The sequence below is a fragment of the Cryptomeria japonica genome, chromosome 3 (assembly GCF_030272615.1).
Source record: "Cryptomeria japonica chromosome 3, Sugi_1.0, whole genome shotgun sequence".
NCBI lineage: Eukaryota > Viridiplantae > Streptophyta > Pinopsida > Cupressales > Cupressaceae > Cryptomeria > Cryptomeria japonica.
In genome coordinates, this window is record NC_081407.1 from 98854919 (window position 1) to 98882879 (window position 27961).

Here is a 27961-nt window from a genome sequence, read left to right on the forward strand (position 1 = left end):
AACACAAGATGTCAAGAGGTTTCATTACAAGAGGGTTCTTGGTACATGTTGGAGGGTTATGCTTGTGTTTTAAGAATTAGCCCATGACATTAGATTTGCAAGGCATAATAGACATTTTCAATTTTTAAATGAAGTTATGTTTGATTTTGATTTTAGTGGACATGTTATGATGGTAGTTTTGATGGTAGTTTTGATGTTAGCATAGTGATGTATAAATTGATGTTAGTCATGAGTGTTTCTTTTTCTTAAAAAATTCAAAACAACAATGCTAAACATGCAATATCCATATTGGCATGAACCAAATGAGATTAGAGTCCACTTAAACTAGCCAATGTGTATTTGCTGTTCTAGATTAAGTTTTATTTTAATTCTATGATTCTGTCATTGACACATGAGCATCTTAAACCTCTAGCAAAGAGGCATTGCATATGAACAATGCCTTATGAATTTTTTTTACAAAATTGGAAAAGTTCTATTGTAAAGGTCATACATGGATTTTGCATTTTGTATTTTATACAAATTGAAAAATTAATTACTTAGATAATCGTATATATAGAGGTTTACATGACAATGTTCTAAAAAGAACAAACCGTTTAACTGAAACTAAAATGCTAAATACACTTAAAAAGCTAAAAACAGAAAAGCTAACTAGGCCTTCTAATTAAAGAAGCAATAGTTACACTAATACGACAACTATGATGACCATTATCTAGAATATATAAAATATTATTTTAATACCCTCCCTAATGGTCATCACACTCAATACCCTATAGAAGACACTGTGGGTATTTTGATCACAAATACAAAGAACACTTTGATGTTATGGAGACCCTCTCATGATCTGCAGAATGTTAACGACCAAGAGTATTAGAAGCCGTCCAACTTGATGTAATCCTCAAAAGCTTGAAACCACTATTTTGAAGAAAAATCAGCAAACCCTACAATGAGCAACAAACACGATTTTAGCAAAAACCGCAAAAACTTTTATAGAAGAGCATTGAGCATTGATCACTCTAGCAACTCTAAAATAGACTGCAAGATACAACAGTTGCAGATGTTTCCCAACGACATCAGGTGCGACCGAAAACAAATTGCAACAAACCATGATTTTTGTGGGAAAAAAAACGTCAAACCCTAAAATAGGAACCTCCAAAAGAGAATTCATGATTTTTGAGGAAAAAATCGAAAAACCAGAATAACTAACATCCCATGTTAATTTCACGAATTACAGATAATAATTTAAAAAAAAAATTTGAAACCCCCATGAACAATTTTTAAGAAAAAAATCGTGAAAACCAACAAACAATTTTTGAAGAAAAAATCGTGAAAACCAAAAATAATTTTTTAAGGGAAAAAATTATAAACGCCAAAAATAATTTTTAAAGAAAAAGATTATTAAAACCCAAAAATTATTTTTTAAGGAAAAAATTATTAAATCCCTCCCATGATTTTTTGTGGAAAAAAAAATTAGAAAATCGGAATAATAATTTTTGTAAAAAAAATTAGTAAAACCCAGAAAAATAATTTTTTTTTTACAAAATTTTTATTATAAAAACTCAAAAATATTTTTTTTTTGGGACCAAAAAAATTTAAAAACCCTAAACAGATAATTTGTTTTTTTGGGAAGCCAAAAAAATTATAAAAAAAACACAGCTGCTGCAAAACCAGTTCAAGAGGCCGGAATATCCAGACGTGAGTCGGGCTCACAGAAACTCACGTCCCACCATACATGAGAAATTCGACGCCCAAAAAAAACGAATAAGAACATATTCTCTGCCACATTATTCTTGGTTGATACCTTGCGTGATATATGATCCGAGAAATGCAGGAAAGGGAGCAGACCGGGAGTAAAACAGAAGGCGTCGCCAAAAATCCGTCGCGGCTCAGAAACGGTGCGAAAAAAACACAACGCCCAGGCAACAAAACGCGGGCAGAAAAAAGCTCCAAAAAATCGCGACACCCAGAACGCACGCAAAACACGGGGGTTCTGATCCAGGGGAGAAAAGGCATTTATTAGGGATGATGAATAATACATTGTACTTAGAGGGTAATGGTAGCATCATATGGATTTTCCTTTGTGAATTCTATGAAAGTGCAAATAATATGTTGTATCATAAGTCATCTGTTTTTTTTATCTCAAACTTCTAATTAAAAGGTACTGTATCAAAGTTGTCTATCTTAGTTTACTGAAATGACTGTTGCCAGAATCTATTCTGTATGGGTTTTTAATTTTAATTTTTGATATATTTTAAATTTGCAATTGTTTTTTTCTCAGAATAGAAAGTGCTGTGTCAGAGTTTCGCTAACATTTGCCATGGCTTTTCTACCGTTATGTCCTTGTTTAGAACTTATTTTAAGATTTCAGAGTTGCAGTTACCGATATTGAATTTTGAATTGCAGCAACTAAAGTGGCATTAGTTGCCGAAGAAAGGACAGAAGCACCAAAGGAAAGAAATGGAGGAATCCGTGGAAAATTAAATAAAGTGGTTCTGGCCTATAGTGGTGGATTAGACACGTCAGTGATCGTTCCTTGGCTGAGGTTTGTTTCTTGCTTTAACTTGGCTTCTTAATGCTGCAAATGGTTTGGTTGCTATATATCATTTACTACCCACCTGCGAATAATAGGATGTGTAATTGTTCAATGCAAGGCACAAGTTATAATCAAACGTATTCAATTGTGTGTCTTTAAAGTGAGTAGAATCTGCCTTCCATTTTGTTTCTGCGGTTTCTATTATATAATTAGCATGCTACTATTTACGATGACATTTACTTGGCTGGATATTACTTCTTGTTTTCAAATGTTTTGTAAACATGTCCGTGAAATGCATTCTTTTCCTACATATGCAAACAAATTTGAAGAGCTAGAATGTTTTAATGTTTGAGTACATCAGTAATAAAGCTGTAAGAAATTGGATAACAAATGATGGATTTGTCACCTATAACAATCAGGACTACTAGTATGCTCATAGTTGAAGTGATATGATGACTCATAAGAAATGAAAACAAAAGTGTGTCATGCAAGAATGGTTGTATTGATTACCTTGCCATTAATGGGTGGCATAATTGACTGCCTCTATCCGATATCGATAGTGGATGCGGTAATGTTTTGATCATCATCTGCAACAACAGTGATTATGATGTCAGCTTGGCAGCTAAGAACATTCTCTTCATCAGCAAACAATTAGTTTGAGTTTGTTGGGCAAGTAAAACAGGGCATGACAACTTTTAGTGTGTCAAGGATACTTGTAGTGACTAGTGTAGTAATAATCTATATTTATTGTTGCAGCATCAAACTTATATCTTATGATTGCATCATTTTTTCTTTCTATTTGGATAGAGTATCGATTACATGCAATGATAGGAAATAATAGTGCATAACAGATAGTTATCAAAATATAACACAACAGAAGCTTCGTTTACTTTAGAACGAGTAGATTAGGGAAGATCATGCTTAGATCGGACACTTTCCCTGTATATGATTATTCAATATAAAAAGGGACCAACAGTCCTCAGTTAACTGTTGGGATTTGCTACAGAAAAACATGAACAACTAACCCAAAGCTAATAAGTTAATTAACAAAACAGTCAGTTCGACAAACTAACAAAACATGATTTCATTTTATGATAACTATGTCATCCCCCACATAAAGGAAGTCGAAATTCGAGGCCAAAAAAACAATTCACTAAACATTATTGGCAAGAGATGTCCCTAGAGGTGCATCAACTCCTACTAAAATGTAAGAAGTCATGCTAGGAGTGTATGCGCACAAAGATAGGGGGTTAAAAAGTGGCCAAATGTTCATATTTAGCCAAAATGTGCCAATGTTCCACAAAGTATAATGAGCATTTGTTATAATGTGCTCATGTTAAGGCTCAGATGTGTTTTTGGTAATGTGAACACGTTATAACAGTAACATGTTCCGGTTTCAACCAATAAAAACCCATGTCATTATCAAGCCTAAGGGTTGTGCATGCAACTTGGGTGCTCAAATAAATGTTTTACCAAAGACATGGAAAACATACAAATGTTGGGCGTACACAGCATTATAAAAGTATAAATGGAATTCAATTTCTTGGGTTTAATATGGGAAAAACTCAGCAAAAAGACGGAAAATAAATAAGTATGTACTATTTCTAAAAAATGAGGGGGGAAAACAAAAATTTAATTTCATGTGGAATATATTGTGTATAGATAAAAGCATATGTTTTACATATGAAAAATGTTGTTGATAAGTTATTTATATGGCTTAAATTTTTTATCTTACATTCACCTAAGAGGGTTTATATTATGAAGCATGACTTCATATTTCAGGTGCAACTCTATCTTTTTTAACCTAAACTCTCATCAGGGTTTAAATTAAAAGAAAACTCCTTGTGAAAATAGAAATAAAAACCTCATTGTGGTCAAAAATTTATCGTCTAAGAGAGATCTATTCAATGTTTAACTCTAAGACCTTCTCCCTTTACCAAAAAGGTTAATCTCACCTTTGCTTTTTTATCTTTGTATTTAAGTGCAAAATGTAGCCAGAAGAGATGTATAACAATTCAAAGTTTCAAAGTAGTTTTTGAAAAACTTGAGAAACAATACAGCATAGGTGGTGGGTTGTGATTTCTTGGGGTTAATCACTTTTTTCTTGTGTGTAATACTACTACGATCTAGATGGATCATGCTATAGTTATTTAGTTTTCTTTCTTTAATTAAATAAAGTAATAAAAAAATATGTAGTTAGTGATGAGTTGGTAGCTTGTTGACTCCTATGTGCTGTTTTTCAGGGAAAACTATGGCTGTGATGTCGTATGTTTTACTGCAGATATTGGCCAGGTATGCACGTGTTATATATTTGTGCCTGTTGGAAATATGGTGGCATTATACCACGAATCCCTATTGTGTGTTTGTTGCTGGGTAGTCTTGAAGGATTTCATACTTTAACGGTTAACCAATGTTAAAGCTTTCCTGTTGTGAATTTTAATCTGATGCATTTGTGATTTCTTCTCCATATTTATGGACTGCACCCACTACTGACATGCATTTTCATCTGCGACCTTTCTATTCTGCTCTAATGCTCCTAAGAATGTTCTGAATATTAGATGTAATATCTCAATTCTTACCTTTCTGGTTTTTAATGTGCTTAATTGTTTTGGCATCAATGATTGTCATCCCTTCTCAAAAATAACAATTTAATTACAATGAAATTCCTGCTTAGAAATGCTTGATGAATTCAGAAGGTAAGTCAGATGGTACTGTTACTATTATTGTATATATATGCATTTAGCTAAACAAATTGCATTGGCCTAAAGCTCAAAAAATCACAAGATATATTTCCTTGGATTCTAAATCATCAAATAGGTTTTCAAGAATTTCTGGTTACCTACAAATTCCTATAAATATGCTCTCTTTCATTTTAAATTTAAAAGCTTTTAATGAATAGTTTGGCATTGTGTTGACGTGTATTTTGTACACTATCAAACATAGAATAAAATACCCAAGGGTACCTTATCCTCTCTTGAGTAAAGTCTCTGAATGCTGAAGATATCGCGAAAAAGGATCAATCAGGATGACTTCAAGGTTCTTCGTTGTAGGATCTCTACGTGTGGATAAGCACCAGTGGTCATTGTAAATGCTGTTTCTTCAAGGGGCCTTACGTTTTCGATTCGTAGGAACAGGATTTTCCTAAAGCTAACAGGTTCTCAAAAAAGATCAAAAGATAGGGTTTGTAAGAGATGAATTCTAGTCTAATCCTAAGAATAACTCAATGTAGGCTAGACTTGGTAAGATTCTACCAATTTCAGTATTGCCAAGGAATTACAACTCTACTGGAATTGATGCGATCTTCTAAGGTGATTAGTGATTTTTCAAATCATCAAGAATTATAGATACTACCATAAAGATACATATCAATAGTTCAATAATGATTGAAGTTTCAAGCAATCCAAATATCTTCAGTTGACCACACAAGGCGTCCTTACAATCAGTAAGAAGCTAGTGGTTTGGAACGTGAATCTCACCAAAGATCAAGTCCAACACTTAGTCCTTCAAACTTAAATACTACTTCGACCGAGAATGATTCAAGAAAGTAAACAACCATGAAGATAGCCACAAGAATTGCAATAAAACATCATAACTTCAATATTTTATTGATCTCAAAGCCAAAATAGACAACAATTGTTTGAAATTCTTTCTTCAATACTCAATCTTGCTACAAAATAACTTTCTTCTCTCCAAAAGCTCTAACTATCTCCTTAATATCTAATCTCTAATCTTCTAATTTCTAATTATGACAAAATGAAAATGAGTGAGGGTATATATAGCATCCTCAATTACAATGAACGGCCCAGATCAAAAGAAGATCAATGGCTGAGATTTTGACACCTAAACCCTAATTAGGGTTTGTTACAAAAAGTTCCCCTTTTAGTTGAACATTATTAAATGCATAGCCAAATATTTAATTGGCACAAAAATCGAGGAAACATAGACCAATGATAATTAAGATGCCACATCATTTTATAACAACCTCTCTTCTAGAACCTTATTCCCCTTCCAATGTTCTTTCTTAGCATATGCAACAAATTTGGACACAATTCCTTCAATCTCAGCAATAGGAATTTCGGGAAGATTCCTCATTCGCTCCTCCAAGTGGATAACCTGATCAAAGGCCTTGAGAAGAGCAGCTTCCCATCCAGGTTCGAGTTCTTTGATCTTCTCAATCAGGAGCATAGTAGTGAACATTAGATCTCGTTGCTCATCTATGATGACATTCTCATCTTTGCAAAAGATGACCTTGACTCTTTCTTCCAACTCTTGAAGGTCCACATCTGTCTCAACTTCGATCCTCCTGCCAAGAATGGTACACAACACTTCAAACACCTTATCTTGAATTGGATGGATGATGCCCTCAACTTGATTGCATTTGGTGCTGATGTCCTCGAAAAGAACCTCTTTCATCTGGAGTAGAGTTGATCACTGAAGTAAATTATGAGCTCCTCCATCCATTATCTTTTCTTGTGCTAGGATCTTCCTTGGTGTTTGCCTGATTACTTGCAGAACAGGAATGATAACATCTCTAGTGTGAGCGAAAGCGGCTACTGTTATCATTAGGTTGTGGACGATCTCAAGGACCTGGATAGCTCGGTGGATTGTCTGCATCATTCTTGTTGTAAATTCAACGGCTACTGTGTGGGATTTGTCAATCCAAGAGCTCATAAGCTGAACCAAGCTCTTGACTCTTTCTGCCTCACCAACCGATTCAAGGGGAAGTGCTTGCACAGGAGACACTGTTGGATCCTGACGTCCCAAGGGCTGATTGAGATGGCTAAAGTAATCTCTCCAAGCACCTCTCTCTCTCTCAAGCTTTCTATTCTTTTCCATTTCTTCCTTAAGCTTGTCTTTAAGTGCTTCAAACGAATCGATTGCCTCATCCAGTGCTTGTTCAGCAGTGAGTGGACCAAGCTCAAACGTTTCTACATCATATTCTTCTACAAGAATTTCACCTTCATACTTGTCCACTATTGGTGTAGCTATCTGCAATTTCCTAGATCCTGTCTCCTCTCTGATCACCTTGGACATCTTGGTGGCCTTCTTCTTCTCCGTTGCCTCTTGAGAATTTCCTATAAGGCTCTCTAAGTCAATTACATCATCTTCATCTTCAATCACAATCACCCTTGTCAGTCTCTCCTTCAACCAATCTGGAATGGCGGATCTTGTCTCTCTAACTTGTATTTCCTTAAGCAATGGTTCGTCTTCTCGGAGAGGGGATGTCACTTCATCATCATTCTTCTCTTCATGTAGCTCATCGACTTGGGGAGATTGACTTGATGAATGTTGAGGTGGTTGCCCCTTTTCAGGTTTATCATTCTGTACCATTGACTCCATAGATTCATCAACCTCAGGCACCGTCTTTTCTTGTCCTTCAACTTGACTTGTCCTTTTTTCATGTCGAGAAGATGTGCCTGATGAGCGATCTCGATTGGCCTCTTGCTTCTTCTTGGAGGGCTCTCTTTTCTCAGGTCTTTCTTTCCTCTTTGTGCCTCTAGGATGAGAATTGCCTTCACTTGCGCTTGCTCCTCCTTCTTCTGGTTTTTTCTCCAAAGTAAAAGTCATTGGTATGTTCTGTTCTCTTAACTTTTGATGTTGTACATCCACCCATCTGCGAGTACGTGACAAAACTGAGGCCATCAAAGCTCTCAAGTCTCAAACCTCAGGCTCGTTCCAATCTATCTTCACTGCTTTGTCTTCTCTATCATAGGATGACTGGAGATGTCTGCCACTGTCCTGAACTTGATCGACCACTCTGTAAATTTTGCATTTCCTGATGAAATCTAAAGGTAATCTAGAATGCATCTTTCTTTTCACTTCTAAATCACTTGAGAGATTCATCCAAAAGTCCTCTACCTGAAATTCGTGCTTGTATTTCCTACCAGTTGTCTCTTCCATATAACATAAGGATCGAAATTCTCCCTCAAGGCAAAGAACGTGAATGAATATAAAGCCAATTCCCTCTTTGCATCATCCAAGGCTTGAGCATTAGGACATACCTCAACTGAATTCCCCAATATGATGGGCACGGGAATTCCATTTCCATGCCTGTGTCTGAATGCCTTCGCATAAGCTGCCAACTGCCTAGTCACCTCGAGTAGCACTATCCTGTTTGTCGGATACCTTGGCAACATGTAGGGAGGTGAAGGACACCCATGAACTCTGATATATGTAAACTTTTGAAACTGGATGAACCAAGCACCATACCTCTTCAAAAGCTCCTGTGCATCCAGAGATAGTCGATTGTGAATCCCACCTTGCAATATCCTAGTGATGTTCATCGTGAAGGTGTCATTGACTAACTTGTAGTCACCTCTAGGAGGATGATGCAAATGAACATAAGAGTCACAAACTCTCACTTCCCCGGGTCCTCTTCTGATCACTCCTCTGTGAGGTAGCCCTGCATATTCGAAACTCCTAATCAAGGCATATATGATGTATGAGCTCATGTGAAACGACTTGGTAGGCTTTAGTCTTCGTAACTGCACATCCAGGCAATGGCTAATAATTCTAGCCCAATGAATCGTTCCTTTCCCTTGAACTATCACTTGGATGAAGTAGAACATCCACTTCTCAAAGTAGAAGGCTTGAGGAGCCCCTGTAACTCGATTGAGCAAAGTTATCAAATCTCTGTACTCCTCTTGGAAGTCGATCCTATGTGGTGTGTTGGGAATCTTGCTCAGGTGAGGACGACTTTTGAGTAACCAATTCTTATTGATGATATTCAAGCAAGTGTCGGGATCATCTTCATACATTGACCTGGCTCCTTCTAGGCTTTTGTAAATCATATCTTTATGCTCTGGAAGATGGAGAGCTTCACTTATAGCCTCCTCTGAAAGGTAAGCCAAAGTGTTTCCGTCCTTGGATACGATCGATCTTGATTGTGAGTCATAATGACGGGCACACTTGATCATCAGCTCATGACACTGGACTGCTGGAGGGAAACCGGCCGCCTTAATGATGCCACTTTCAATTATTCTCTTTGCGACAGGTGATGGCTTGCCAATGTAAGGGACCTCTCGAAACTTCTTCACACTGAAGTTTCCCAAGTTGGTATCTCCAATATTGCTCCACTTGGACACGATCCGGGTCTCCAATTCTTCATTCCTCTGATCTTCCTTCATGAGAGCTGGACGACTAGTAGATGCTCCTGCCTTTGGAGTCGCCATCTTGACACCTACACAACATTTCATAATGAGTAATATATTTTAAAGCGTAGAAATATAAAGTAGAAAGGAAGATTTAAGATTTTAATTAGGAAACTTCATGATAAATCTTGAGTTATCATTTCCTAATTAACTACATCAATCTTAGAGTTTTCAAAACAAAGCGCAAAATTCAAATCTTCAACAATGGTGCTAAGGTGATTACGCCATACCTCCACTTGAGTACTAACTCTAAGAAATGATGCAAAAATAGGAGAATTCGCTAGGCAAAATGTAGATCAAAGTTCTCCCTTGAGCAAAATGCGCCTCCTTTAGTCTTCACAAGAATCAACTCCACCTCCTTCTGGCCTCCAACACTTGAGATAGATTCGCTCCAAATAGACCAGATTTCGCACCCTCCTTCTTGCTCTCCAAATTGGCACTTGAAGCAATGAGTGAATGATTGATTAAACTTGCTCAAAACACCCCTATTATATAGGGCGCTCACCACTTTGCTTCCCCATAGGCCGACTTGGCAAAATAGGCCTAAAAAATAAATAAAATTGCAAAAAGGAGAGGCCGACTTGATAAAATAAATAAAAATAAGCCCTCAAGCGCTCCATTTTTAATTTTAATTTCACAAAAATTAATTTTAAATGCCTTTATAATAAAAATTCGATTTTTTGAGGCCCAAAATTAATTTATTAAATGCCAATGCGTCTTTTATTAAATGCCAATTTAATTTTAATTTTTCTAAATATTTCGAAGTTAGCAATTTGGCATCTAATGCAATTTGGGAGGATATCAATGCTCAAATATGGCAAAAATAAAAAAAATGCCAATAACTTCGCTCTGGACCCTTGGAGAGGGACAAGAGCGAACTTTCAATTTTGGCCTTGCATTCCTTATTTTCCTTGTTCAAGACTTCATCTAGGCATTTAAAATGGCATTTTTAATTGGAGTTTTGAGTTTAATTCCACTTGATCTCTAGGAGGAAAGTGCCTTTAGGACTTTTTCGCCCTGGACCCTCAGAGAGGGACAGGAGCGATTTTTCACTTTTGGTCTTAATCCTTCACCTTTTATTTGTCGATTCTCGTTGTGGGGTAAGCAATGATCCCTTTCATCCATTCTATGCATGCTTAACTTGTTTTTGCAAGGCAAAATAGGTTCTCCAAAGATTTTCGCCCTGGGCCTCCAGTGAAGGACAGGAGCGACTTTTGCATTTTAGCCTAGGATTATCAAGTTTTGAAGTCAAATCTTTGTTCACCATGCTTTAGAAGACATTTTCCATCCTTGCACAACCTTGCCTTAGCGTAATCTTGGAGGGAAGTTATTGGTTTTGTAAAAATCGCCCTGGACCTTCAGTAAGGGACAGGAGCGATCTTAAGTCTTTTGCACAAATTCTTAATCACTTCAATCTTCAAATTACCCTCAAGGCGTAGAATATCACACTTCACTCCCTCTTGAGTCTTGGAAACAAAAAAGTTATCTCGAAATGCAAGGAAAGTGGGCACACTTAGAAATTTCGCCCTGGACCCTTGGTGAGGGACAAGAGCGAATTTGCAAATTGTCATCAAAATTTGTAATCCTTGCATCTCAATTCCACTTCAAGGCATTTCAAACATTGCTTCAAACTTGCGCCTTGGCTTAGATTTGTCCAAACTTGGAGAGAAAGGTTGGATATTAGGTTTTTCGCCCTGGTCCCTTAGAGAGGGACAGGAGCAATTTTGCAATTTCAAGTTTATCCGTCCTTTGTTAGCCCTCCAAATTATCTTCAACGGGCACAACACGCCTTCTTCCATTCATTTCAATCACAAAACTTGCTTCGTCCTTGCAAGAAAATTGCACTTTTTAGAAAATCACTCTGGACCTTTAGCAAGGGATAGGAGCGCCTTTTGTCATTTGGGTTGATTTCCTCCTTTGCTGACTACTCAAATTATATTCAATGGACAAAACATGTTTTCCTTGATCTCTTCCAATCATAAAATCACTTTGATCCTACAAGAACAGTGTAAATTTGAAAATCAAGCTCCGGACCTTCAGTGAGGGACAGGAGCGAACTTTGCCTTCTAGGCCAAAATGCTTCTTTTTTCATCATGAAATGTCTTTGCTAGGGAAGATTTCATCTTGTTACACGCCATGAATAAGAGTTCCAGTCCACAGAAGGTCTAAAAATGTGTATATAAAGAATTTTGCCTTGGACCCTTGGTGAGGGACAGGAGCGAAATTACCCTTCTAGGCGAAACTCCATCATTTCATTGTCTTTAATCAAGTCTGGATGCTCTATCACGTTCATTTCGTCCTCCACCATGCCTTTGATGTTTCAATTTGACCAAACAAGGTCAAGAATGACTCAAATAAGCTTTTTCGCCCTGGACCCTTGGAGAAGGACAGGAGCGAACTTGATGATTCCAACAAAATCCTTCATCACCTCGAGCAAAAACTCCTTCAGGCAGGTGGAGAAAGTCACTTGTTTTCCAATCATATCCAACACTTGGTCCTTTTTCACTGCCAGATGAGGGAATTCAAAATTTCGCCCTGGGCCCTCAATAAGGGACAGGAGCGATTTTTCCCTTAACCTCCAAAATTCATCATTTTCATGCCTTCAAAATCTTTAGAAGCATCGAGTCATGTCCAATCATCTCTGCTGAGACCCTGCACAAAACAAAATAGAAAAGTCAGTGACAAATATGCATTAAATAACATTTTCGCCCTGGACCCTGAGCAAGGGACAGGAGCGATTTCATCCTTAATGGCTAATTCATCCAAAATTTAAGTCTCCAATTACTTCACAAGGTAGAGTTAGGTCATTTTCAAGGCCAGGAACCAGTTAGCAAGGCTATCAAAAACAAGAAATTGCACTTAGAATGAATTTCGCCCTGGGCCCTCAGCAAGGGACAGGAGCGATTTCTTTGTTTCAGGCATCATCTTGCCTCCAAAATTTGATCAAAATTTACCTAGGCAAGAACACACAATTTCACCTTCAAAATGCTAACACTTAGACAAAATTTGGATTTTACCCCAAAAACCCTGAATCTAGACTTAACCCGAGACCTATCTGACTTTCCTGATAGGCTTACCCTATCGTCTCAATCTCACTCCTCAGGAGGACGCTTAACAACTTTCAAAATTTGCCTGGACTCGGCTTGAAAAAACATTCAAAAGAAACCCCTAAGGTTTAGCCCTAGCCCAGACAGACAACTCACTCACTCAAAAACCCTAAAAGCAGAGAAAAGAACAGGCAAAACAAAAGCGAGAAAGAGGGGGTCCCCATTCTAATGGGGCGATGTGTGAAATGGTCACAACACATTGTTACACAAATATCATGTTCCAACATGTTTGGCTCTCTTGGAAATCTGATATTGTTTCTAAACAAATGGTAAGGAAAGACTTTGAATGCAATTACTTCATGAATATAAAACTGCAGAATAATAGGAGCATTTGCCAATAAACTAAGAATCAACAACCCTCCTTTAAATTTGTGGATGCAATACATCAGGGAACTTATGGGGGAAATCTGCTAGATCAAATTTAAGGAAGCTTAGAAAACACAATACAAAGTTGGGCGTTTTCTCATGGGATGCAGCTTGGGGCATAACTAGAAAAATACTACATGATTGACAGCCAGCACCTTAGAGAAAAAATAGAATTTATCAATCAAAGCATGCTGGCTTATCAATTTATTAATCAAAGCATGCTGGCTTATCAATCTAATAAGGCATTTATTTATTTATTTTGTGCATAATATATTACTGTAAATCAACAAAAAAATGCATGAAAAGAAAATAGAATGCCTAAGAACACAAAATTTCCCATATGCAAGTCCATTTCCATCAGAAGATTTTTTCATCTTGCCCCTTCCAGATTAATTTTCTGTATTATCTTCTCTACATGTTGCTTATCTTTGGTCATTGATATACATAATTCTAAATATTAGACTGTTGGTTTATGGAAGTTTGGTCTATAGGCATTATAGACTTAAAAAGTTAAAAACTATATAATCTGCGGTATTGTTTGTGTTCTTGTTCCACTCCACCAATTTATTGGTGTTAATCATCTCACTTAAATAATGGTTTTGGTCATATCATCAATTTTTTTTAGTTTGGTTATAGTTTGAATATGAAGCATATTGATTGCTAGCAAGATTTTTTGTTATGAGAAATATAAATTGGCCTGTATGTTTGCATAAATATATTAATTTTGGTTTTTAAGTTAGGTGCTGATAATCTGACAATAGTGTCATCTGTGAGAAAGCTAAAGATGTTTGCTCTTTGGCGTGCAAGAATATTTAGTTTTTGATTGTGAGATTCTATAATCTGACAATAGCAACATGGGTCATATAGGTGGCAAGTGTGGTTGTTGCAAAGTTGGGATTGTCAGAGGTATTTCCACAAATTTAATATTCTAACTTATGTATGTGGACTTTTATTTTGAAGGGGCTTGGTGAAACTGAAGGCTTAGAAGAAAAGGCTACGGCCAGTGGTGCAAGCCAACTTATCATTCGGGATCTGAAAGAAGAATTTGTGAGAGATTATGTCTTTCCATGTTTGCGAGCTGGTGCAAGTTATGAAAGAAAGTATTTGCTAGGAACATCAATGGCCCGACCTGTCATTGCAAAGGTCAGTTTTAATTTTCACAAGTTACTATACATATATTTTCGTTTAGTATGTCAAGTCACAGTTTTCATGCAGATATCGTGTACCCTTTGATGGTCTCATACTAGGACTGGCTAACACACGAAAGACAAGCAGTGCACATTTTCAACGCATTGTTTTTATGCAGATATCGTGTACCCTAGTATGGTATCATACTAGGACTGGCTAACACAAAAAAAAAGCAACCCACATTTTCAACGCATTATTTAAATTCTAAAACATCTAAATACGCTTTTTTGGACTATCTGTAGTTACTAATATAACAATAGCACTAAATCAACTTTGGTTATTTATTGTCAGCCATATATTGAAACTTCTTCAGACAATTTCAGTTGAACTTTTGACAAAGCTTGGCCTTTTTGTTTGTCTTTGGATGTTATTTTTTGGATGGTCTTGCTTTTTAATGTATTTGGTGTTTGATGGGTCAACTCCCAAGAAGTATTGTTTATATGTTGTTTGATGCTCATATGATTGCTAGCGTATTTTGGTTATTTTTGTCCATTTATCGCTAATATTATCAATTTTATTTATTTTGGTTATAGTTATTTGTGTGCTTTGTAAGTGAAGAGCTTGAATGTTGGAAAAAAATTTAATTGTATTTTGTGAGAGAAGATGTTATCTGCTCATAAGTTTCTATATTCTAACTCTTGTCTGAGATTTTCCTAGATTTTTCCTAATTTATCATGTTAAGTTGAAAATGTCTTTATCTTTTGATTTGCTGAAATTTTTTGGATACAGATAGTTGCCTTTATGGTATGTACTACTGTGGAGGTCAATATCTTGTCAGATAAAGTCTGAGAATATCAAAGATTGGAGCAGCCATGTCTTTCTTCCTATTATTTTTTAAATTTCCGGTCTCCATAGCAGTCGAGGCTTTTGCACTCATTCTAATAGTTGCTAGGAGGGAATAAATATGTAATCCAAATTTGTTAATAATTCAAGGAAAAACTATTCTAGCATTGATAACTGTCAGAAATAGCTTTTAAACAAATATACCTATTTCTTATACGCTTACAGTTTCACGTACATTTGTAGGCTATGGTGGATGTTGCTAGAGAAGTTGGGGCAGATGCAGTTGCACATGGATGCACAGGAAAAGGAAATGATCAGGTTTGGTTATGTAGGGATTTAGTTTTAAGAATTGCTGGCTTTTCATATAAGCTAAATCGAAGTGTTGTCTTTACTGCAGGTTAGGTTTGAGTTATCTTTCTTTGCACTAAATCCAAAGCTGAATGTTGTGGCACCTTGGCGTTAGTGGGATATAAAAGGAAGAGAAGATGCCATTGAGTATGCTAAGAGACATAGAGTTCCTGTTCCAGTAACTAAGAAATCAATTTACAGCAGAGATCGAAACCTATGGCATCTTAGTCATGAGGTGATATGAATTTCTTTCCTCTTGTTTTTCTGCGAGGTGCTTGCAAAGAGCTGTAGCTTCACTTAGGCACAATGAGCTTTATAACTGCATTCATACGAACATGTGCATTGAGTACTGTGGTGACCATATATATCAACCGCCTTGGTTAATGCATCTATTAAGTGTGTTTGCATTGAAGGCTTTTGTACCCTCAAAGATGGTTTATCTATTATTTTGAGATCTGTCATTTTTTTGGTAGCTTCAATGTTAAATTATCAACCTTAATGCAATGTATCATCTGGCTAATTTTCTTTTTATGTATCTGTTGGATTATGTGAACTTTAGCAGAACACATTAACTTTTTCCAGTTTTACAAATATCAAGATTTTAACTGGCAAATAATAAAGGTATTGTTTGTAACTTTGTTATATTTTAGGGAGATATCCTTGAAGATCCAGCTAATGAACCACAGAGTGACATGTTTCTGATGACAGTGGACCCAGAGAAAGCACCAAATGTAGCAGAGTGAGTTTCTACATACCATCTTTTGAGATGCTATTTTATTTATAAATACTTTGGGCACTTAAGTTCTATGCAGATAATGATTTAGATATTCTGCAAGCAATAATTTATGAAAACAATGAGTTGAACAAGTTTATGTTGTTCGAATCTTGGAACGGAATTGTAGAAAATTGCAAAAAATGAAATTTAAATGTAGTGTTTCACATCTTTTTCTGTCAAGGGTAACTGGGAACATTACCGGGCTGAGACTAGTTTTGGAAGGAACAAGACCCAGTCTTGGATGTGTTAATAAATGTGCAGATTATTTTAATGTAATTTTTTGGACTTTGGGGGTCATTCTTCTGAATTTTCTTTACCATTGTATCACAATTTTTTGGACAAGAACTATAAATTTGAATGTAACAACATAGACATATTTACTAATCTTATGTTGATTGCGTAAATTTATACAATTTCTTAAAATGTACAAAGCCATACAAAATGATAATGGTAGAGTTTGCAAGTTGTATTTTAAAGTCAAACAGATCACTCTACAAAAGCATAAATAAATAATAAATATATTCATCCTCTTCCAATATTTGCCCCTTCCTTGCTAGATTCGTAATGTCCCCTTCTAAATTCTGACCTATGAATCATAAATTGCATAATTAGGGTTAAATATTATACCTTGTCAACTTAGAAACATAAGATTAAATGTAGAGTCCTGCACATAATAATGCAAATAGATACATTCCTTTGATAAATAAGCATGCAAGATTTACATTATGATATGAATTCCAATTTATATAGACATGATGTTTGGAAGGGGGATATTATGAGGACTGCTTTAGAGTCTCTCTACCCAAGCCCAAGAGTGGTTGTTTCCTTCAACCTTCTTGCTCCACTTGGTGACTCTAACTGATCTCCTCATATATCAACCTTCTTCATGGCTTACTTCCTTGTGAGTTTGGGATGAGGCTGTAACCAGGTTGCTAGACTCCTCAAGGTAAGTGCTCTCAAGGTCCTAGACGCCTCTGGGGTTGTTCTAGGACAGCCAACTTACGAGTCTCTCGTAACCTCTCTATTACACCTTCACTGCCTCCCTCACAAGTAAGTACTGTAATTCTGATTTAAATACTTTATATTTTTATCAGCATGTTCCTAAGGAATTTAGAATCCATGATTCATTACATAGCCTTTCATATTATTGTATACATCTTGTATTCATTGCGTGAGATTACTAATAGTAATAATTGCTGAGATAGTATTTATTTGATTGTGTAAGTTACCATTAATTGTAAATCAGTATTCAGTATATTAACCTGCTTATGTTATTTGTACCAGTTGTCTTATGATTGATGAAGTTATTTAATATTGTTCCTCTATGACTGTAATTCTGTGACTGTGGATCATAACAGCATACAGATATGATACTAGTAAGTAATCAGAATGCTTTGTCTAAATACCGAACTTGCTTGCTTGTGCGATCTATCTTCTCCTGTGTCTCTATGCCCTCCTTGGCATGTGATGGCTGGTCTTTATATATCTCCGCCCTTGAATGGGAAGGGTGCTTGGGAGAGGTCGTACCTCTTGCCTTTTGGCAATCATACCCTCCCTTAAACTTGTAAAGAATGATTAGTTGATCGCACCCCTTCCATAACTTATCTAATTGCATTTATTGGTTAAGACTCAGTCGATATTCACTAGTGATTCTTGATTAGGAAATTCGCTGCTCTATTTCCTGACTTAATGTGTGATACTTAGTACTCTGAGAATATCTCCTTCTTATGCCCCATTTCAAATGAATTCTTCTCCCTTTTATATCATCCAATATCAGGGAGAAGTCATGCCTCTTCATTATCATTGCCCTTTTGAAAGGGTCACAACCCTTGAGCATTGATTATATTTTAATTATCTTTTATTCTAGGAATTGGTCTTGAACTATTTTCTTTATTTAATTCAATGATCATTATTTCCCTCAGACAAATATTAAATGTCTTTCTTATTTAAACTGGTGTTATCTTATATGTTGGTGTTGGAAATAAGCCACACCCGGACCGATGATGGACTGGTCCAAGAGGGGCCAGTAGCTCAGTGGTAGAGCACTCCAGCAGCGTATGGAAGGTCCTAGGTTTGAGTCCTAGCTGGTCCATGTCTCAACATGGTATCAGAGCCAGGTCCAGGCTAGGAGCCCCAAGCACACGAGAGGTGTAGCTTAAGGGGGGGTGTTGGTGTTGGAAATAAGCCACACCCGGACCGACGATGGACTGGTCCAAGAGGGGCCAGTAGCTCAGTGGTAGAGCACTCCAGCAGCATATGGAAGGTCCTAGGTTCGAGTCCTAGCTGGTCCATGTCTCAACATTATAAGCAAACCGTCTGGAATACAGTTTAAAGCCTTTGATGTTATGTAATCAATACTGCCGCGACTTCTCAGTTTGGTGGGGACATGACTAGGCTCTATGCCTGCAGACTCTTTAAACTTCAGACAGAACATCTTTAATGCCTGCCTTTAGGATCATAGATTTACATCTTCTTGAGCTTAATTCAAATCCTACGGGGAATTTGGAAGGAGCATAATGTTGTTGCCAATAAGTATTAATTTTTTACTTTTTTTTTTGGCAATTTGAAAGGGAAATAATTTTATTTTCACTAGACCGATTAAGTTACACTGTAGTTTCATTCACAAGGCCATGAGCTAATTACATTAAAAAAATCAAATATAGTTTACTGATTTAAATTTATATGAAAATGGTAATTATCAAAATTTGGATTTTAACAGTAACACTGTTGAAACCTGAGGCTGAGATCTCAATTTTGAAAGCAATATTTAAATTTTGTTGTCAATCTTGATAGTCAAGATAAAGTGCAGGTCCCATACTCCTCCCGTCTTATTGTTTTACACTATTGCTTTCGTTTCTCATGTTGGCGGTTTCATGATATGATTAATAAAAATGTCTCTGGACATTTGTTAATAATAACACACAATTATGTCTATCTTGTATAGAAGTTGGAAGTTTTAAGCATCTTCTACCCTCTCCTCATGTCATTAACTATGTTTGTCCTGCATTTCTGTATGGAATCATCGGATTAGGATGGGCTGTAGGATGGATAGATTGAAGTATACGATACAGCTTATCATGTTCAAAATATTTGATTTGTTCGAGGGGTCAAAAATATTTCGGAATCGGTAATTTTCAAACAAGAAAAAAAATCACTACAATTTCTTTAGGAATTGAATAGTGTGTACTGGATCAGACAAACCTGGCCAGTCCAAAAAATGGAGATCTGGCTGGGTTTAATAATTAATATTTTGGTATGCATTGTATCTCAATCTGTCTTAGACTAGAGAGATCAACATTATTATAGTACCCTTTTCCTGCATCTTTCTTATGGAGATGTATTTGTGTCGTAGGCGATGCCAGGCAGTGTCACAATTTGATAATCTTTGCAACAGGCGTGAATTTTACAACATCTGTTGAAGGCCATAAATGAGAATATATTTCACCAATGTTGAGATTCTCAATCGTCCTGTGCCTAGCTGCATTTTGTCTTCCTCCCTATCTACTAGACATCTTACATTCATTTTGATACTACCAGTTCTAAACAGGTTTTCAGAAAGGAACAAATGCATGATCTACAGGCACAGGCACAACATAGGGTAAAAAACAAAAATATTACTCAAATATCAGAATTTATTGGATTTTTAATCAGTATTTTCTTGGTGAAAATATCATTGACCAGTTTTTAATAGAAGTATCACAATATTTTTTGTGAATTCTTGACACTTTAGCAAGAAATGATTTTTGGCCATTTCTATGGTTGGGAGCTAAGTCACCAGGTTCGGCCGAATTTCTTCCTTGAAGTTCGAAATTTGCCGAACTTTAAAACGGAGTATAAAATTCGTTTAAATTCATATATTGAAAAAAGTAAATATTTTTTAATCGCGATTTTAGGGTTTTTTCGGTTTTTTTGTTATAAATGAGCTTTAGAAACCCACAATCTTCAATCCGTCATGAGTCATCACTGGAGAAGTGTGGAAGCCGAAGGAAGTCGTGGGAGAAGTGTGGAAGCCGAAGGAAGCGACATAGTGAGTTTGCCTCTGTTGTCTTGTTCGATGCAGTGAGTTTGCCTTGGCCCTCTGCCACCGTGTTCGACGCCCTACCGCTGCCACCGTTCTGCCGTGTTCGACGCCCTACCTCTGCTGCTGTTCTGTCGTGTTCGACGCCCTGCAGTCTCCTTGCCCAGGTAGGTTTCGCTGAAATTTTTAGGTTAGATTTTTTTTTTATTGGATAGAATCATAGAACTAATATTTTTAGGGTTATTCAAACAAAATATTTTGTTTATTTTGTATATTGTAATGTGACATTACAATATACAAAATAGACATTATTTTGTGTATTGTTTATTGTTTATAATATTATATTATTTAAACAAAATATTATATTGTTTAATGTTTAGTTTTTATTAAGACATGATATATAGTTTAATATTATTGTATTAAATTATTAATTGTTTTGACATGTTGTTTATTATTTATATTATTTGATTTTTAATTTTTATTTGTTTATAAAAGTTAAAATAAAATATAAATAATTTTTATAGTGTTGTTTAAAAGAATGTAGTGTATTATTATTTTATTTTGTTTATAAATTTAGTAAACAAAAAATAAAAATTAGTATTTGTTTATTTTTTGTTAAAACATTTAGAATATATTAATAAATATTTTATTAAAATTTAGTATTTCTATTTTGAAAGGTTGAAATAAATGTAGTGTTTATTTTGTTTTTTAATTTTTCTTTCCAAACATGCAGATTTTCATTTAATGGCTCCTCTTAAATCAACTTCTGAGGCATGGAAGCATGTGACTCGAAATGGAACTCACATCAAATGTAATTTATGTGAGGGAACTATAATTGGAACTTTAACAAGGCTTAGGAACCACTTCCTTGCTAATATAGGGGGTCCAGGTGGAGGTGTTCAAGCATGTATAGGTGCGACTCCAGAACTTAAAGCTATTCTAGAGAAAGAGTTGGCTGCTTCAATGGTAGGCAAAATGAAAAAGGCACAAAAGAAACAAAGAATTGAAGGAGATATATCTAGATTCACATCTATTATGTCTTCCTCTTCTGTGCAATCCAAACCGGTGAGCGTATCAAAACAGAGTGGAACACTGAACAACTTTTGGAAACCAGTAGAGAAACAACAGGTGGATGATGTAGTTGCTGATTTGTTTTACACAAGTGCTATTCTATTCAATGTTGCAAGAAATCCACATTTTCGTAATGCAATTCACAAAATTGCAGAGTTTGGCAAAGGGTACACACCCCTAGGTTCAGAGGCTATCAGGACAACTCTTTTGTAGAGGTCAAAAGATAGAGTGACTGAAAAATTAGCTGATGTCAAAGCCACTTGGAAGGAAACAGGTTGCACTATATTGAGTGATGGATGGTTAGATATGTGTCAAAGGCCATTGATTAATGTTTTGGTGTCTTGTCCTGAAGGTGTTGTGTTTTTTAAAGTCATTGAAACCATGAACCACAAGAAAACTTCAGAGTATATTTTTCAAATATTAGAGGAAGCCATTCTTGAAGTAGGGGTGGAAAATGTGGTTCAAGTGGTAATTGATAGTGCAACAAATTGTGGGAGCTGGGAGGTTGATTGTAGAGAAGTACCCACAGATATATTGAAGCCCATGTGTAGACCATTGTCTCGATTTGTTGCTTCATGACTTGGCTAAATTCCCATGGGTAAATGAAGCTATTCATAGAGGGAGAGCAGTTGCAAATTTCATACGGAATCATCGTCTCACATTGAGTATTTATAGGCAACATGCATCAAAGGAATTGTTGAGGCCTTGTGAAACAAGATTTGCTTCATATTATATCACTTTGAAAAGAGTGGTTGAAGAAAAAACAGCTTTGAGATCTGTTATTTGTTCCAATTAGTGGGAAAGTTCAGTGCTTTCTAAAGGTCCCAAGGGGAAGAACATAGAGCAAATCATCCTAAACAACAATTTCTGGGAAAGTGCAGCAAAAGTTTTGCTTGTATGTGAACCAATTGTTGATGTGCTTCGTATGGTTGATGGTTGTGCATGGACTGGTGTAAGGAATCTATATTCAAAAAGCACTAAATAATGAAGAAGTAGAATATATGTAGATATGGGAGACAGTTGATTGCAGATGGAAAATGATGCACACACCTTTACATGTAGGAGCTTGCTTTTTGGGGCCTAAGTTGTTTGCTATTGATAGAAGGGGTGATAATGAAATCATGGCAGGGCTTTACCAAGCCATTAGCAGGTATGTACCAGATCTAGAAATTGCAGCACTAATCAGAGATCAAAGTTGGCATAACAAGAGAGGAGAAGGGATGTTTGGAGGGGAAGAAGCCAAATATGACTCGCCACGTATGCCTGGATATAGATGGTGGACCACTTATGGATCATCAACTCCTGAACTGCAAGGGTTTGCTATTCGAATTTTGAGTCAGGGAGCAAGTTCATTAGCTTGTGAGAGGAACTGGAGTTGCTTTGACCACATCCATTCCAAAAAGAGGAACAAATTGTTGACTGGAAAGTTGGGAGATCTTGTTTATGTTCGCAGCAATTTGAAATTGCTGATGAACATATCAGCAAAGAACACTTCTTTAGAACAAACTCTTGAAGGCATAGCAATGCCAGATGCAGATGAGCCTGACTTTGCGGATGATGAACCGAGTAGTGATACAGATGATGATGATTTGGCTTCCCAGCCAAGTGCTCTTGAGGACTTAGAGTTATTTTAAAGTTCTAAAGTCTTTGATTGTTATTGTACCTTTTTGACAAAAGAACATCTTTGCAATCGTGAAAGCATATGTTTCCTATGGTTTATATTTTATAAACGTGTCATCTTTTTGTAATGATTTCAAATCTATTTATCAATGTTAAACTATTTAGGCAATTTTATAGATATATTACATATATTTATTAAAAAATTAAAAAAATTACATATGGCAAATTTAATTCGAATTTTTTCCTCATCGAACTTCATTCGAATTTCAAAGCTGTCGAACTTCGAATTCGAATTTGAACCTGGTGACTTAGGTTGGGAGAATCGCCAAACTGTATCAACCATGTCAAGATAGCCCTGAAAGTCACAATTTCTTCTGTTGAAAAATTCTTATTCAAATTTACTTTTGTACTAATATGTTTCCTTGCTTTTTAGGTACAGGATTTGTTTTTCTTATTATTTCTACTTGGATGAATTATTTTGATGTGATTATTCATCTCCTTTTAAACAAAGAAGCCTTTGTTGCAGTTTGGTTTATGATTAGCAAGATTTACATGTTAGTATAACTCTTTTTAAAGCTTTAAGCCACTCTTCGCATCTTTGGAAGACTTACAGTATTGTTTTAAAAAACTCTTTTTGAAACACTTTTTTCTAAAGCTTCACTTGTTTATTGGAAAAAAATCATCTAATATTATCTTTAATAAAATTTGATGTCGCAGATATGTCAAGATAGGCATAAGATCCGGAACACCAGTTTCCCTGAATGGAAAAGAACTTTCTCCTGCAAATTTATTAGCAGAATTGAATACAATTGGGGGAAGACATGGTATAGGACGTGTTGACATGGTGGAGAATAGGTTGGTTGGCATGAAGAGCCGGGGTGTGTATGAAACTCCTGGAGGCACAATTCTAAATGCAGCCGTACGAGAATTAGAATCCCTCACACTTGATAGAGAAATGATGCAGGTTAAAGATACCCTGGCTATAAAATATGCAGAGCTGATTTATGCAGGTAGATGGTTTGATCCATTAAAATACTCATTGGATGCATTCATGGAAAAGATCATAGAGACAACTACAGGAACAGTGGTATTGAAGCTCTACAAAGGTTCTTTGTCTATTGCAAGTCGAACTAGTCCATACAGTTTATATCGTCAAGATATATCCTCTTTTGAGGAGGGTAGTGGAATTTACAACCAAGCAGATGCTGCTGGTTTCATTCGTCTCTATGGTCTTCCAATAAGAGTTCGAGCTATGCAACAAAATGGAATATAATGTTAAAGAAGGATCTTTGCCATGCTATTTCGTACTTACTTTCTAGGAAATGACACATACCAGTACTATTTTGGCTCAGGCTTGCTGAACTATGGAGTTTCCTTTCCAAACATGCTTGTTTAGCTTGCTATGTTATTTGGAAAACTTTCTACAAGTATTTTGCCTTTTTCATTTTTCATTTTTGGGGCTCCCTAGATGATTAGTTTTATGGAAGCAGTGTTTCCATAGAGCATCAAATAATTTGAGGTAATTTGGTTGGCTTAGATTCAGTAGTTTTGTGTCAATCTCCATTTAACCATATGAGTAAAAACAGTATACCTGAAATAATTATTAATACGTGACTTGAATATATGTTGCAGAAGCATCACGTATTAAACTGATGCAATTAGAGAAGGGCCTATTATTATTGGATTTTGAATGCCCTAGTATACTTGGTCTAAGATGTGCCGCATTATGTCTGTTACGCACATGTGCACACACAGAAGATAAAATTGATCCTATAAGAGAATATTACTAAATTTTTTCGTACTATAATTAGTGATCATCTATCTATATATGATCATTGATATTTTGAGGAGCCTTTGCCTATAAACATATGGATAGACTATTGAAATTAAGCCTCCTAGATGAAAGGTAATATTACTATCTGTTTTATTTTGTTTTTTAAAAATTTGCTTGGCTATTGAAAATTATTTTCAACGAGTGGTTGATATGGTAAAACAGTTGGCATTGATTTTTAATTTTTTTTTTAATTTGTTGTTGGTAAAAAATCTATTTGTAGGGAAAAATAACATGCTGTGTAAGAAACATTTTATAAGTTGGACAGGTTCCTATGTGCAAATATGAACAATAAAGTAAATTTATGCACGGACCGACCTATAATTCTGCAAAGAAAACTCTTGCATTTCAATGACATAACATGAACATATACAACCAAAGTCAAACTCAAATGAAGATAAAGTACTCTTTATTAAAACATATTGCTGCACTAACAAAGAATACTACTTGCGTGGATAGATCACACGTCATGAATATAATAACACACAAGAATGAGGGGATACCTTTATTACATTGGGTACTCTCTGGATACAAAGCACTGGTAATAACAATATCCTTAATGCTTAAGACATTTGACTCGTTATTTGTATTGCCAATCATGACCGTTGACACAACCTGACATACAGCGACGTACAACTCCAAAAGGAAGTATGCAAGAATTAATAAGTTGGTTGCCAAAATATTTTATTTAATAACATGTTGACAATAACACTTAACATTGCAGGCTATTATTCCTTCATTTAAACAGGTTGGAGTCCTATATACATAATGATAAATAAGAGTCAAAAGGAAGAAAGAGAAAATTCCTAGATTAGTTTGTGAAATGCATCCAAATTTCTTTGCTAAGAAGAAGAAGAAATGTATGAGAACAATGCTGCACTTGCTGAGTGGTAGTGTTTCTTCACACAAATTCTATAATTGATATGGGCGACGGATTGGACATATTGTTATACAAGAATCGGGATCCTCAATCATTCCAATGTTTTTCACCGGAAATTAGTATTTTTTTTAAGGCATAATTAGGTGTTGTCATAAAATACACTTGTTCTTTAGAATGCGTTTTAGGAAGATACAACTCTCCTCGCAGGAAATAACTTGGGTTTTAACCCGTAACAATTATGTTAAAAATTCCTTGAAACGATTTGGTTCTAAGCTGGCAAACATTGTGCCGTAATATGTTGTGTAATACATATAATTATTTTTTTTCTTTGAATGTCACGAAAGGAAGGGTTGCCCAAATTTTACATGGAAAGAAGAAGAAGCTGGGGTGAAATTTGACAGCGTACCTTAGTCGTGCAATGAATTTCGTGATGGTAAATCATTTTGAGTGACTGTACTTCCATAAATACAATAAAATTGTTTTTCATGAAAAATTGGCATATGAGTTCACAGAATAATATTTACGCCTAGTTTACAACAGCTTTGCCATATATTCAATATAATTTCTGTGCAGTCCACCACTTAAAAAGATTAAAACATGACACGAAAGAAATTTAATCGATAGGTTACTAATGTGTTTGAAATCAAACAAAGTTTATTAAAACTACGTACAGTATTAATCAAAACGAGGGTTTTTGGAAAAGGACCGTAAACAGCCCTAATTTTCTGTGAAGAAATAATAACATCTGAAAAATTAATCAACTCTTAACGTATCGAAAATTGAGAACAATATGCCAGGTAATCATCGTGCCGTTTATAGAGACCGTATCACGGCAGAGCAGGCGCATGGATCATCGCATGACATTTGCTTGGAAAAACTGGCGATTGTAGGAAGAATACTGCATAAGAAAGAAAATTGGAGGAGGCATTGGCCCTGCTGTAAGTTTATGGTCATTCCAATGGCTTATAAAGGCATTCACTACCGGACAGTGTTAGGACTAGATTCGCCATTAATTAAAAGATGCCTAATCACCATTGAATATTATGAAAGATATTAATTAATTAATTTTTTCCATTGGTATTGTCATTGGATCGACTTTCCCTGTAGTATTTAATATTCTGTTTTTATTCTTTCAAGCGTCATCTATACGTCAAACTTCTCTATTGGCGAAGGCCCTATACCATTGCATTGATATTTTCTAAACTACCAATTAATGAATCCAAATTAAACCAAATACATGCTATAATTTTCTCATAAAGATCAGGATCTGTTTTTGCTAGTGCGAACATGGAAATTTCTTCATTAAAAAACAGTAACAAACAAAATATTATCTTGATTCTCACTGGTTCAGTAGTTTGGAATAATCTTATTCTAACCTTCACAAGAAAAGCATTAATGTAAATGTCCATTCTGCAGGATTTGTGCTTCTAACTGTAGACACGCTTAAAATTTTGTTTTAATGGAATAAATAATCCACACCTGCGAGATTTACTTGTCTGGAATAATCTTCTCGGTAATAATATTTGCTTCCATAACTTCCCCTCTGCCTTATTTCACGGGATAAATTTAAAGAAAACGATAACAATTCTGCGTCGCGCTGGCAATTACCCTGTATAAAGACCAAAATTCTTCTACAATTCCTCCCCTTCGATGCTCTTGATTCGTTCTGATGCCCTGGTATAATCACGTGTTTGCACGTCATTAGGGGATCTTTAACCTAAACTAGAAAAGTTTCTGTAAGGAATGGTGTACAAGGATTTCAAAACATTACAGACAATGTGCACATTTCATACGCTAGAAATTTGATGTGACAATTTAACTGCTTGCTTTATTAAAATCAGTATCTTGTAAAGATCAATGTACAAAATAAGAACGAACAAAGAAGAAATAATTTGTTTACGAGCGATGAGGTTCAAAGAAATTCTCGTTTGCTTTACACCAATGATTTCCCTATACATTCCTTTCTACATTTTAACAACGTTTTAGACAATGCTTTTTGGTTTTCAGCTTGGGACCCCCACGAAAAAAATATGTTTGGATGTCTTTCACATCAATGTTTTTTATAGTTATAATTTATGTTTTAATTAACTATTATAATTTGTAATTTTAATTTTTGACATATTTGTAGGTTTTATTTAGATTTTCCTTACATGACCATGACACTATGGTCCTTGCCTCTCACTATGAAGGTCTTTATGTGCGATAAAAGAAGCAATTCAATTTCTTTTTAATTTTCTATTAAAATCTTACTTAACAAGAACAAATATAAATACCTTGTTCCAAAATTACCTTA

At 35.6% G+C, this 27961-nt stretch overlaps 1 protein-coding gene and 1 long non-coding RNA gene across 2 annotated transcripts in view; one reads left to right on the plus strand and one right to left on the minus strand.

The window, feature by feature from the left end:
- LOC131046034 (argininosuccinate synthase, chloroplastic) overlaps positions 1-24623 on the plus strand; it is a 30989-nt gene extending 6366 nt beyond the window's left edge. The window contains 7 exon segments of the mRNA XM_059218083.1: positions 2401-2539; positions 4774-4822; positions 14115-14297; positions 15369-15443; positions 15523-15708; positions 16124-16212; positions 23675-24623. Coding sequence (XP_059074066.1) covers positions 2401-2539; positions 4774-4822; positions 14115-14297; positions 15369-15443; positions 15523-15708; positions 16124-16212; positions 23675-24230 — 1277 coding nt within the window. The 3' untranslated portion in view covers positions 24231-24623.
- Positions 500-27652, minus strand: LOC131046035 (uncharacterized). Its single transcript, XR_009105914.2, has 3 exons — positions 27148-27652; positions 3041-3117; positions 500-938 (listed from the first exon to the last, which is right to left on the minus strand). It is a non-coding gene; the product is annotated as an uncharacterized LOC131046035 (long non-coding RNA).
- Positions 27653-27961: the final 309 nt, after the last annotated feature.